At 38.7% G+C, this 11,494-nt stretch overlaps 1 protein-coding gene across 2 annotated transcripts in view; it reads left to right on the plus strand.

Moving 5' to 3' along the window:
* PTPRE (protein tyrosine phosphatase receptor type E) overlaps positions 1-7,113 on the plus strand; it is a 162,877-nt gene extending 155,764 nt beyond the window's left edge. For both annotated transcript variants that reach the window (XM_089510144.1, XM_089510145.1), the window contains 2 exons: positions 2,812-2,947; positions 5,564-7,113. In XM_089510144.1, the coding sequence (XP_089366270.1) occupies positions 2,812-2,947; positions 5,564-5,638 (211 nt within the window). In that variant the 3' untranslated portion in view covers positions 5,639-7,113. The remainder of the gene's footprint in view (positions 1-2,811; positions 2,948-5,563) is intronic.
* Positions 7,114-11,494: the final 4,381 nt, after the last annotated feature.

An 11,494-nucleotide genomic window follows, 5' to 3' on the forward strand; every position in this document is an offset into this window, starting at 1 on the left:
ACCATTTGTCTACTCCAGTGCCATTCTGTGGTCAATGTATGTTGGACATTGACCACAGAGTTGCACTGGAGGACCTAGAGATTCCTAGAGAGGTTTCCTCTTAGGTAAAAACAGTGTTTTTGTTATTTGCGGTTTTTCCATATTCACGGGGGTCTTGCTCCCCTAACCCTAGCGAATATGGAGGGACAACTGTATTTTGATTTTAGGAACAATCTTGTTAGCAAAGTTATGATGTGCTCTTACATGGAGGTTTCGATGCTTCTGCTGGATGAACTATTCAGAATACTTAAACCCTGCTTAATCTCATCTTGTTAACTAGAACTAGAACTATAGTTCCCATATCACATTGGGTTTATTGGTTATCAGTAATGAGTAATCTTCAGCAAATTCATATGGTTAACATATATATTCATCTATAAATTGAAAAAATTAAGCCCAAAAATGGGCTCCTAGGTAGAGGTACATACAGGTCAGTATGGTAATACTTCTCCATGAGCCTTGGGAAAGCTGTGGATGAGGGAGGAGAGAAAGGAGAGAAATTGTAGTTCTGTGCCCCCATTTTTGCAAGCCATCAGCCTTGGAAAAAGTTTTGGGGAAAGCAGGGGAAATCGGAGGTCTGTGTTCCCCCGTTTTGCAAGCCATCAGTCTTGGGGAAAGTTGTGGAGAAAGAAGGGAAACTGGAGGTTTGTGTCCACATTTTGCATGTCCAGACTGTGACCCTTGGGAGAGGTCCAGAGAGGGAGAAGGAGGGAGTGAATTGGGTCCCCCCTCCATTTAGATTCTTTGTTACATGGCCTTGAATTTGACCCTTGACTTATAATAATAATAATAATATGTATATAATAATAATTTATTTCTATTCCGCCTTTTTCCCACGGAATCAAAGCGGATTACAAGAACATTACATACAAAAAAAATCATACAGTAAGCATAAGCCAGAATACAAAACATAAACCTAATGTCTAAAGCAAGGGTGTGTGTGTGTGTGTGTGTGTGTGTGTGTATAAAAATACAAAGAACAAAATCCACAGTATCAACATAATAAATTAAAATATACCCTAACATAGAGTAGAGAGGAGGAAGAGTCCGGGTTGGCCCCGTTTTGGCTACCCACCCGGCCTGTCCTAGGCGGGATGTTGAAAGAGGTGCTCAGCCGTGGAACCCGGAAGTGAGTTGGAGGCAAGAGGGGCTTAGAGAGGGGGAAGAGCCCTGGTGGGTTGTACAGGAGAGCCGCCGTAGAGGAGGAGGGACGTCTGGAACCCCGGAGGAGAGAGGATGGGAGAGCCTCGCATGGAACTATCGACCCCCGCGTCCCCGAACATTGTGAAGGGGAGTACGTCCGAGTAGGACCAATGAGAAAGGGGAGAGCATCACCTTCCCAGTGAAGTAACTGGGTTGGGAAGATTGCACGAGTACAGACGCCGAGAGGGCGAAGACTCCCCGCGGTCTCAGTGAAGTAACTGGGTCAGGAAGATTGTGCAAGGCCAGACACCGAGAGGGCGAAGGCTCCTCGCGGTCGCAGTGGAGTAACTGGACCGTAGAGTTGAGGGTATATGTGACTGGTGGAGTGAGAAATAAAGTGGTGCTTGACGTTATTGACCTGCTATTCCCAGCCTCTGTGTTTGTTTGAAAGGGACATTACAAGAACATGGAGCAAGTTCCAGGGGCGGCGCCGGTGGGCCGGGGGACCACGTCCACACATAGTTAATCTAACTAACAAATATCAACTTTTCCCTAGCTTCAAAAAATACAGTTCAATACAAATACTAGGACAATAATAATTCAATAGGAGCAGGAGACCATAGTCCCATATACTCTCAAAACATTACATAATAATAACTCCATGGGTCATGTCAAAATCCATGATTTTGCCCCCAAAACCTGCCCTTGACTTATACATGAGGTCGGCATATACAGGAGTATACCATAGTATTTAATTAATTTTTCTAAGTGTTGGTGCTGCAGACAAAGTTAGCCAGTAAGATTCCAAAATATTTTAAGAATTTCCGTAGAGTGACAGGATTAGGTAGATGGGATCAGATCTAGATTTCTGCAGAAATACTTAAATGCTGTTCCTCGAGAATTTTAAGTAGCATTTGAACAAGTAGTTTATAATAATGCTTAGTTCAGACATAATGTCAAATGGATCCAAACCCACACTCAGAAGAATTCCATGGGTGCTGGAGAAGACAGATGAAACAGTGATTTTACCCAATTCCCCTTCCCTTTGGAGCCTCCAGTGCCATCCTCTACATTGCTGCAGGCATTTGTAAGGTCGGTTAGAGCAGCATGGTAGTGGTGCTTGAAGCTGCAGAGCAAAGAGGAGAAAAATGTCCCCGCTTTCTTTAGCAGGAAGCCTCTGCTGAATCCCGATCCCCTCTGTGAATGGAAGCAGACCTTCTATTAGTGGAGGGACCAACCTAGAAATGTCAATATTATGTATTTATGTATCAGTAGCAATGTATAAATAATTACACACATAAAACGATCTCACTTTTTAGGTTTTGCTAGATGAAAAAAATAAGTAAGACTAATATGAGTGCACAGTTTAGTAATGTTTATCTTCATGGGAAAAATAAAAATCCTCCATGACTAATTAAACTAAATTATATTGCCTGTATGAAATGCTTAAATGAAGCAGATCTGCACAGTGTATTCTGTTTCTCCAGTACTGGGGAGGGACAAAGGAGTTATACAGGGGACTGGTTATTTTTATTAGCAGAGACTTAATTCAGCATATATTTTTATTGCACTGCATATGGGTTTGGCATGTTATCTTGTTAAAGCAAAGAAATCTATTTGTCTTGGTAGTGCTGGAGCTGGAAGAACAGGTACATTCATAGCACTCAGCAATATTCTGGAGCGAGTCAAAGCTGAGGGGCTCTTAGATGTATTTCAAGCTGTGAAGAGTTTACGACTGCAAAGACCACATATGGTGCAAACACTGGTATGTTGTTTTAACCACAAATATAATTGTCAAAGGATAAAAGGGTATTGATATTTTGAATGAACAAAACAGAAGCTTTGCTGTATTTCCTTAATATAATAAGATTCCTTTAAAAATCTCCCGTTTGTTGCTTGCCAGACCCTAGGAAATTTGTTTTTTGTGCTAAATAAACAGAATACGTACATGGATAAACAAAATACACATACAGGAAGAAGCAAATTGCATGTGACCCTACCCAGGTTTACAGAAGTAGGCCTAATTGAGTTTAATGGTAAGTGTATAGGAATGCAGCTTCTATTTTAGTCTGGATGGACTAGGAAATGTGTCTGCAGTTTTTTTTAATTCTGGACAATATATTTTACTTCTGTGAAGTTGAAGGCTTTCACGGCTGGCATCCATAGTTTTTTTTGTGTGTTTTTGAGCTATGTGGCCACGTTCTAGAAGAATTTATTCCTGGCTACTTATACAAGCTCAAGTCTAACTTCACCAACAATGAATTGTTTAGGCTTTCTTTCTGTCTGTCTGTCTGTCTTTCTTTCTTTAAATAATAAAGGTTGAAGTTCTTTGGAATTGAGTTCAGTGCTAAATGCCATATAATGGCTTTTTGGTGGTCCTGCAGAATGCCATCATATATTATAGTCCAGAAAGTTAATGTTTTGGCAGAGAGAAAAGACTTATGTCTGTAGGGAAATGTTGTTAGTTTTCTTGTGCTGGAAAGCAGGTGAGTCAAATTATATCATAGAAGTAATTATCCACAAATAATTTATGGAAGAGGAAAAGTCCATTCATCATTACTGAAGGAAATCAGAACTGTGTTTGGTGTGATGATTATCATACAGGATGTATACCGTCCAAGAACAATTCCCTTGGCCTTATCGAATTTGTTCATCATGATGGCATGATTTTACCTTCTACAAATGACTTCTGCCATGTGATTTGAACAGGCCTATTTTTTAAAAAAAAATCAGTGCAAATTCTCACTTCCACAATTTCCTGGATCCTTTCCAATCAGTGTTCAGGCTCTTTCCAATCAGCAGTCAGACCTGGTTTTGGGAGTAGACGCACTGTGGCTTAATAACCCTCAGGAACATACAGTATGTCCTTGCTGAATCTCTCAGCAGCTTTTGATGACATTAGCCTTGATAGAAGGTAGGGCTTGGCAGTGGTTTTGGTGGCAGGGGGTGTGCAAAATATGTGGTAGATACTGAGGATGGCCAAGAAATAGCTGCCCTGACATACTGCCTTTGCTGCCCTGACATACTACCAGAGCAGAGGACAACTACACCAGTATGAGTGCTGGATAGGAAGTCCCTTCTCACTGGAGGCAGTGAGAAAATGGACCTTTGGACCTTCTTCCCAGGCCAGCTGGAGCCAGTATGTTTTGGTGGCTCAGCTACTCTACTTATGGAATTGGCCCTTCATGTGCACACACACCTTAGGACTCCTCAGTTTACTTATCTTTTGAGACAACTAAAAACTGAAAAAGAAATAAATGAATAAATAATTCAAAAACAGGAGACTACCTGATTGCACATGGATGGCTGACAGAACTGATGAGGCTGGGTCCAATAAATCCTGATTTTTTTTGTTTCCTGTTGTGTGTCTTCAAGTCAACTCTGGAATAATCCAGCTTGATACCACTTTAACTGTCATGGCTCAGTGCTGTGGAGTTCTTGGATTTGTAGTTTGGTGTGACACCAGAGCTCTCTGAACAAAGAAGGCTAAATGTTTCACAAAACTGCAAATCTCAAATTCCATAGCATTGAGTCATGCGTATGCATCCTGGTGATCCTATATTTTTTTTTCTTGGTGGGATTTATTTAGAAGAGGTTTGCCACATTTTCTCTTTTAATGAAAAGTGTTACACAGTCCACCTACATTCAAACCCCATTTCTACAGTAAACCTGACTTGTGTTGTTATGTTTGAAAAGTGGTAGTCTTAGGGCCTGAACAGACAGGCTAAATTAAAGATGCTTCAGGTCACTTTGGAGGTATGCTGTTTAAATGAAGCATGTGTCCTAAGAGGCCAGAAGCTGCGCTAAAGCCACACTCCAGTCCTAAGTGCTGGAACACAGCTTTGGTACAGCTTCTAGCCTCTTAAGATGCCTGTGTCATTTAAACAGCATACCTGCAAAGTGGCCCAAAGCAGATTTAGTTAGGCCTGTCTATTCGAGTCCTTAGTTCAGACAGTGTTACTTGTTCATTAAATACGTTGCAACATTTACAGCGCTTTATAAATAAAGGATAATAATAATAACAACAACAACAACAACAACATAGAAAGTTTGGAATGTGGAGTCGAAGGCTTTCATGGCCGGCATCCATAGTTTGTTCTGGGGTTTTCAGGCTGTGTGGCCATGTTCTAAAAGAGTTTCTTCCTGACGTTTTGCCAGTATCTGTGGCTGGCGAAACGTCAGGAGGAAACTCTTCTACCACATAGCCATATAGCTCAACTAAAGTTTGAAATGTTTTGAATAGAGATTAAAAGGTTACATATATGACATTTTGTAATGATGTTATAGTTAAACTTTAATGTTAAAGATACTTTGCATGACTGATAGTTCAGAGAAAAGTATATCAAACCAAATATAATCCCATTCTCTGTTTTATTTTCAGGAACAATATGAATTCTGCTACAAAGTGGTACAAGATTTCATTGATATATTTTCTGATTATGCTAATTTTAAGTAAAAACTCCTGCCTTATTTTTTTTTAATTTAATCATCTGTACAGAGAGTTGTAAATCATGTTAATTTATTTCCATTGTTGTTGTTGCTGTTTTATTTTTATTTTTTTAAAACTCTAAATGTACATATGACCATGTATGTTCTGAATGTCTTCTTTGATGTATATAAATTCTTCAAGCAGGCTTTCACTCTGATCCAAGAGACTTTCCAAACAATTGAACACCTTTCCAATCAACTGTTGGGTGACAAATGACAGACTGATTCCAAACTATCTCTCCTCAACAGTTGAGCAATGGGATTTTAATTGTTCTGAAAGATCTCCATGTGTGCAGCTCCACCTGTTGGATAAAAGAGGAGAGCTGTACACACCACACTCATTTGCACTTGGGGCTCCATCTTGCATAAAACCTGAATGTGGCAGCTGGATCAAGATGGTCTTTCAAGTTTTGCATATCCAGTGGCCATGGACTATATACTACAGTGTATACTGTTATGGAAATAGGGCACAATCCAGCCTATGTTAGGCATATTTAAGACTCACTAGTTTCAGTGAGTGTTTTAAGCTTATGCTTAATTTTTTTCCCATTGAAATTTATGGGATGTAGAGCCAAGTTCATGCCTTTGAGTACCAGAGACTCTGCAGCATTACTAAAGCTAAGCTGGTGTGGATCTGATCAGTCCCTCGGATGGGAGTCCGTGTGGAGCCCATGGAAGATGAGGATGTGAATATTTTAAAAACAAATTAATGGGACTTCAAAGTGCTTGATCATTCTAGATCGTCATGCCAATATTATGCCTGAATGCCTGTGAAATTGTCTTTTTATTTCTCAGTTTTAGCATTCAAACAAGTTATAAAATAGCTCCTAATGTCTATAATGCAGAGGAACAACAGTATACATGCCAAATTAGCATCATCTTCAACATGTGATAATTATTTCACTTGGAACAACTTCCACAGTATGTTCACATTCGACTAGGAAGTTCTGTATGAACCCCATTGCAATGAATGTGGCTTACCCAGGGGGAGAAACTGTACCCTCGTACAAGTTGAATTCATTTCTCTTCTGTTTGCACATAACGTTATGGAATTTTCAGATGTGATGTTTTGATGTTATTATGTTCATAGCACCTTGCTCCACATGCAAACCCATAATGTGGAGAACTATTGACTGGAAAACACATAATTTCAAGTCTGGAAGATTGTCAGCTGACATTATGTAGATATATCTTCATTTCAACTTTCAACCTACAGTATACAGCTAAACCCTTTTACTTTGGAGGGGAGTTACTGTTTGCATCTTTATTGTTAAGCACAACCCTTTTGGTAGATTCTATAAATACAAAAATCCCTCATAGCAACAATATGAAATCTGAATATTAATTTTAAAAATAAAATATTTTTATTGGCAGGCCTCTAACTAATTCTCTTTAAAAGCAAGTGGTCACTTAGCACTATAATATAAATATGGAGTATGTTATATTCAGCTAATCAGTCTTACGCTTTTCTCTTGGATTATTATTTTATTCTACATTTTTTAAAAACATAACATAAAACATTTTAACTTGTAAAAGACTTCTCAAAATTTGAAACTATTTTGTGTTTCAAAAACTTAAGAGTTTTGTTTCTGTTGTCACAAAAGAGACAACTAATATTTTTTTAGAAAAATGTATCCCTACTAGCTAAGAAAGTTATGACTTACATGCACACTGTTGAAAGTAATGGAACTAAAGAGAATATCGACATATTTGTTTTAGAGATGCCAGTCAAGATTAATCTTATACAGGTCTTTTGGTACTTCACTAAATACCATACCATTTGTCACAGTGGGCCAGATGAGAGTTGTTGGTCACTATATCTAGAGCGCCAAATATACTCCATTTCTGCTTTAGCAGAAGCAAGACCACTGTGTGGAAAGAACATCAATTCAAATGAAAGATATTAGGTGAACCTGTATCAGGATACAGGATGTGAAGTTCTTTCCCAGTGGAATGATGCCCCATCTCTTCTCTTATTCCCACATAAGTCTACTTTTTATGTGCTGCGTCACACCTCATCTCCAACTATGGTGGAGAACAGGGGGATGTGTCAACAGTAGCCAAGTGCCCAGCTATATTCCTATTGCTGGACACAAAGTGATGATGGGATCCTCCAGGATCTGTGGAAGTTCCTCAGGAGATCCTGGAAGATGACCTGTCACTGTGTGTTCCGCTACATGCACAAATTTGGACACTTCTCCACTGCCTCTACTGTCATCCCTTGCTTTCCACTGGCCCATAAATGGACTGTGTGTGGGGTAAGCACATAAAGGTTAATGTTTTAAAATCTATATGGTCATTGCACAGAGGAAATAATGAATTGCTCCCTCTGCAACATATGTAATTAATAGGATGCCAACCCATTAATGTTCTTGAAATCATAGTGCTGGTGTTCAGTAAGATAATTACACTTGAGTCCCTTAACATCGGTTGTTCTTAAGAGAAAATAATGATACAGTACATTGGATTTTGTACCGATGAATGACCTGGGAAGTCCTTAGCTCTAGGATGCATGCAGCTGTTCATGTGAGCAAAGATTTTCCTATATATTCTAATGAGGCCTATAAGTTAATAAATATATCTTTGTTTGTCAGGAGCTCCATGTACTGCAGGGCAACCTGACATTTTTTTAGTGTGCAACCGGACGTGAACTGATATATTAGATGGACTGTGCCTGATAGATTGTATCCTAGGTTTTAATTTAGTGGCCATGATAACTTGCTTAACAGACTTGACATTATTAATTTGTGAAGCATATAAATAGGATAAAATCTTCTTAGTACCAGATTAGCAAAGGAGGAAAAATATCATACGTGTGCACACACATACCTCAGATCAAGAAGAGGGAGAGAAATGTTTCCCACTTCCCTCTTTCCTCTGCAGCCTCTCTGTGCTTTTTTAAAAGGTTGCTTTGGACAAAGACTGAAGGGCACTGGGTGCTGAAGGAGGGGTCAGGAAAAATTGCCACTTCCTCCATCATCCATCCAGTAGAACATCCTGAGTGAAATTCCATACCCACAGTATGAACAGAACTAGCCTGGGAGACTAACAAAAACACAGTACATTTCAGAACCCTAACCATTTAAAAAGTATATACAAAAAGAGCACAAACTGAAAATAAATAAATTTATATAGCTATCTAATATGCAATAGTTCTGGCTTGTCCATTTGTTTGGTATTTGAAAATAATCACAAAAGCCTTATTGAAAACCATCTAACCTAGTTATTTCAGTTTAGCTCCTTCAGTGTGTTTAGTTTTCATTTTAATATAGTGTCTAGAAGTAAAGAAAGGTAAATACTTTTAATAAAGCAGAGACTAATAAGGTTTTCGCATCAGGCTTACCTATTTTTAATTGAAAACAGTTCAGGTTAGAAGTCTAAAAGCACACTGCTTCTAAAGCACTGCCACTTATTGCTCATGTCTTCCCAATAATGCACTTCTGTAAATCTATATGTGTATGTACAGTTATTATGCACCTAATGAATAGAATTTATTGTAAGAGATGATTGACATTAAGCTCTCTAACCCCAAAAGCAAACACCATTATTTGGTAAGAGTTGAATGTTAAATAAGCTTTCTGTACTGGTCTTTTCTGAATATAACATGCCTAAGGAGAATGAACTATCTGATATGCTGTGAATGGAACCAATCCACTTAGCACAGTAGAAGAACATAATAACTTTTCAGTTCCTTTTTAAATAGACATTTTCACACACTGCTTTAAAATCTGCTTAAACAGCCTAAGAGGGTCCAATACTGCCCAGTTCAAAATGTGTGGAAACTACATCTTAAAAGGAGGGTGGGGGTGGATGTGGCTAAACAATAGTCATATTGTTCCAGGTATTTCGTGTGGTTTTGCAACATAGACACATGTGCTAGTTCTACAACAGGTGATATTGACTACCAGAAATTAGAAATGGCAATAGGCATGAAAGGAGAAATCCTGGCCTCCAGGTGCCATCTGATCCTCAGAGATTCCTTAGTTGTCCTTCACCAGTGGCCAACCACCTCAGAAGAGAAATGGGCTGAAGGAAGAAAAAGCCAGAGTTCACAACTTCCATGGCCAGGAAGCCAGCTTTGTTCTCCCCTTGCTTTTCTGCACAGTGAAAGTAAGGCAGGAGTGAAGCATGTCAGCCAGTGCTTCAGGAAACATTTCAGTTCCAGCCTTAGGACTCAGCTGCTTCCCAAAGAGTTGGCTTAGTGCATCTTTCTCTTCATCCAAACAAAGTTTCCAGTTGTGGAAAGAAAATTCTGCACCAACAGAAAGCAGGAATGATTACAAATACCAACCCCCAAATTCAGAACTCTTATTTCATTGCCTAATCTGTAAAGCTGTATTTATTAAAATTGGCCCAGAAATGTGTTCAAGAAAGATCCATTAATGAAAAGAGATTTTGAAAGGTTTATTACAGTTAGACTGATTTTTGTCACGCTAATACTCATTTCATAATATGGCAGATCTGTCTTGACATGGAATAACTTCCATAGCCTTCAGTTTCAGAGACTTTTGTTGGGATTATGTTCTGTGAAGCAATCCAAAACACATAGGACCTTATCACACTAGATGAATAATCCCACTCAGAAACAGGATTTAAAAGTAGAAAAAACCCCGCAAATGTGGAAGGTTTTTCAGACGTGTTTGCACCAAACAGCAATAACGCAGAAATAAGGCAAATGGAAAGTGGACAAAAATGACACCTTTTTACTTTCTGGAAGTTCCCAGAAAGTTTTGTGTTATTGCTGTTTGGTGCAAACGCTTCTGAAGAACCTTCCAGATTTGCAGGTTTTTTTCTACTTTTAAAATCCTGTTTCTGAGTGGGATTTGTCTAATGTGATATGGCTCATAGTCTCCTCTCTCTGTGATATCTCCTTTAGGTGATCTAGTGCTCCTCTCTTCTCTCACTTGATAATGACAGGATTTTACATATGTGTGGAAAATGTTTTGGCTCCAATAATAAGTTTCAATGCAAAACTTTCTTGTTTTCATTATGAAATCTGAAAGCTTGGGAGGTTTGTTTTTTAGCTCAGTGGATTTTAGTCAAGCAAGGCTGCTATACTTCATACAATGTCGTAATAAATCTATTTGAGGATTTTCACTTAAATTTTTTACATTGCATGAGATTGCATTAATAAATGCCAAATAGTGATTAGAAATTATAAGTTCTGATCTGCATATCTAGTCACTATGTGACTCAATCTATTGTCTTGTGTGACAGTGGACACTGATTTTCAAAGCTCTTAAGTACCTGCTTAACTTTGAACCAGTGCACAAATAGTAATACTAAAGCAGTTTGTTTCAAACTATGTTTCTTAGAAACCCTGGGTTCTTTGTCAGTTTATTAAGGATTCATCAATGAGAAGATTGATAACTATGGGCAAGCTAACCAAAAGAGGATGTATTATTTCTTACTTTCTCCTGCAACATATTGCAGTAGGGTAGAGTTGGACATGTTCTATGCAGAATGAGGATCACAGTCTGGCAAGGGATTTGCCAATTACCAGCTCTTTTATTTATTTATTTATTTATTTTTATCTGCATGAATTTATGCAAACATGTGGTCACTAATGAACCTGTTCTGGGAAGGAGTATCATGGTTCTGGGTTGCCTACTGACAGACTGGTTGGATAGCTGGTCACCTTTCTGTCCAGACTGATATACTCCCCTGATTGTTTTTTTAATTGGATTTGTTGAGTTGACTTCAATACTCAAAGAGTAAGGTCCAAAACATAGTGCAGAAATAATCCAGTTTGAGACCATTATAACTGCCCTGGCTCAATGCTAGGGTATCCTGGGAATTGGAGTTTTGTGAGACTTCTTTGTCA

The sequence above is a fragment of the Sceloporus occidentalis genome, unplaced genomic scaffold, assembly GCF_023333645.1.
Source record: "Sceloporus occidentalis isolate IW3139 unplaced genomic scaffold, rSceOcc1.0.p SCAF_2, whole genome shotgun sequence".
Classification (NCBI taxonomy): Eukaryota; Metazoa; Chordata; class Lepidosauria; order Squamata; family Phrynosomatidae; genus Sceloporus; species Sceloporus occidentalis.